Here is a 1,456-nt window from a genome sequence, read left to right on the forward strand (position 1 = left end):
TAAGGCTTACATCATGCTTTCTAAGATGTACCTGCAGGGTGTTGTAAAGAATTTATGATCCACTGACTTACCAGTTGGAAAAGTGCTGTAATAGAAAGAACTGTGGTGATCATCTGTCCATTTGAAGTCTTCAGCTTCACATAAGTGAAGAAAAAACACAGTGACATGGCACAAAGCAAAAATGGATGACTGCAGCATCCTAAGTGTGTTGATTACAAACAGTGGCCAACTTTTCAAATAACCTAGGAAAAATGGCAAGAGTTAGATATTAGTTATTTATCATCTTAATATTCATTGTGATGTTACCATAACATATTCTCCTTAGCCTGCCTTCATTGTTTGGATAATTTCATTCACAGTTCTTGTGCAATCTTTGGTGAAGTGCTAAACACACTAGGCTATCATGCCAAAAATCCTGTATGGATTCTGCCCCTTCAGAGCTGAATCACGGTCAAATGGTGCCCTAGGCAGGGTAATGGACTCCCTCCTCCCCCCGGCAGGTACACCAATATCCCATGACTTAGTTGTCTCTCTTCAATTACCATAAAAAACTGTTCAAACCTGTCAGTGCTCATACTATTTTTTTATTTACTTCTACAATGATCACAGAGATTTGGACTTCATTTAAAATTACTTCAAATGGTATAGCAAATGCACTGACAGCCATTTGCTAAACTAAACATCTGCAACAGTAAACAACTCTTCCTTTGAAACTCACATTTATTGAAAATGCATATGGTAATCTATTAAACTACAAGACATGTGCTGGGGCTCATAAGTAAACAGCATGTAGTAGATCACTAACTAGTGCCTATGTGAAGGGTAAATTAATTCAAAAATAATGTACAATGCATTTTGCTAACAGCTTGGGATAGACCACTGAATCTAAGTATCCCTTTTCATGGACAGCCTAGGAGTACTGCCTGGAGAAATGGTCAGAATCAAACAGTAGACAAATGAAGATTAACGGAATCAAACTCTGCACTACAGAAGCAACTCATAGCCTTAATCATCTGCACTTAGTATCAGACAATATTGTAGCCCAACACAGTGCATTTCACACCTGTGTGCCTGCAAAAATATAATAAATAATAAGGTTGATTAAACTCATAGAATTCATGTAGCCCAGTTAATTCACAGCCAGATAATAAACACATTGTCAAAAGTCAACAAAACAAGAAAATCAAGGATTGTACCCAAAGAACGAGGCTCATATGATGATGGTGCTGTTTACTACAATCATTTCCTTCCTTTATACCAGAACTAGTGTGGGTTGCCAGAACTATTTATCCACAAACACATATAACTGTCAATTTACAGCCATTTGCATGAATGTACACCTCACATATCTGCATGAGTACAAATGAATGAATATATTCATAAATAATGTGCAGGAAACGCATTGCAACCCCTCCCCCACCCTCTCAACATTTTAGCTGAAATCAGAAACAATATC

At 37.3% G+C, this 1,456-nt stretch overlaps 1 protein-coding gene across 2 annotated transcripts in view; it reads right to left on the reverse strand.

Annotated features, from left to right (window-relative positions):
- Window positions 1-209, reverse strand: part of LCTL (lactase like) — a 499,576-nt gene extending 499,367 nt beyond the window's left edge. For both annotated transcript variants that reach the window (XM_044077870.1, XM_044077869.1), the window contains exon 1: window positions 72-209. In XM_044077870.1, the coding sequence (XP_043933805.1) occupies window positions 72-198 (127 nt within the window). In that variant the 5' untranslated portion in view covers window positions 199-209. The remainder of the gene's footprint in view (window positions 1-71) is intronic.
- Window positions 210-1,456: the final 1,247 nt, after the last annotated feature.

This window comes from Protopterus annectens, chromosome 7.part0, assembly GCF_019279795.1.
Source record: "Protopterus annectens isolate FY-2018-M chromosome 7.part0, PAN1.0, whole genome shotgun sequence".
Classification (NCBI taxonomy): Eukaryota; Metazoa; Chordata; order Ceratodontiformes; family Protopteridae; genus Protopterus; species Protopterus annectens.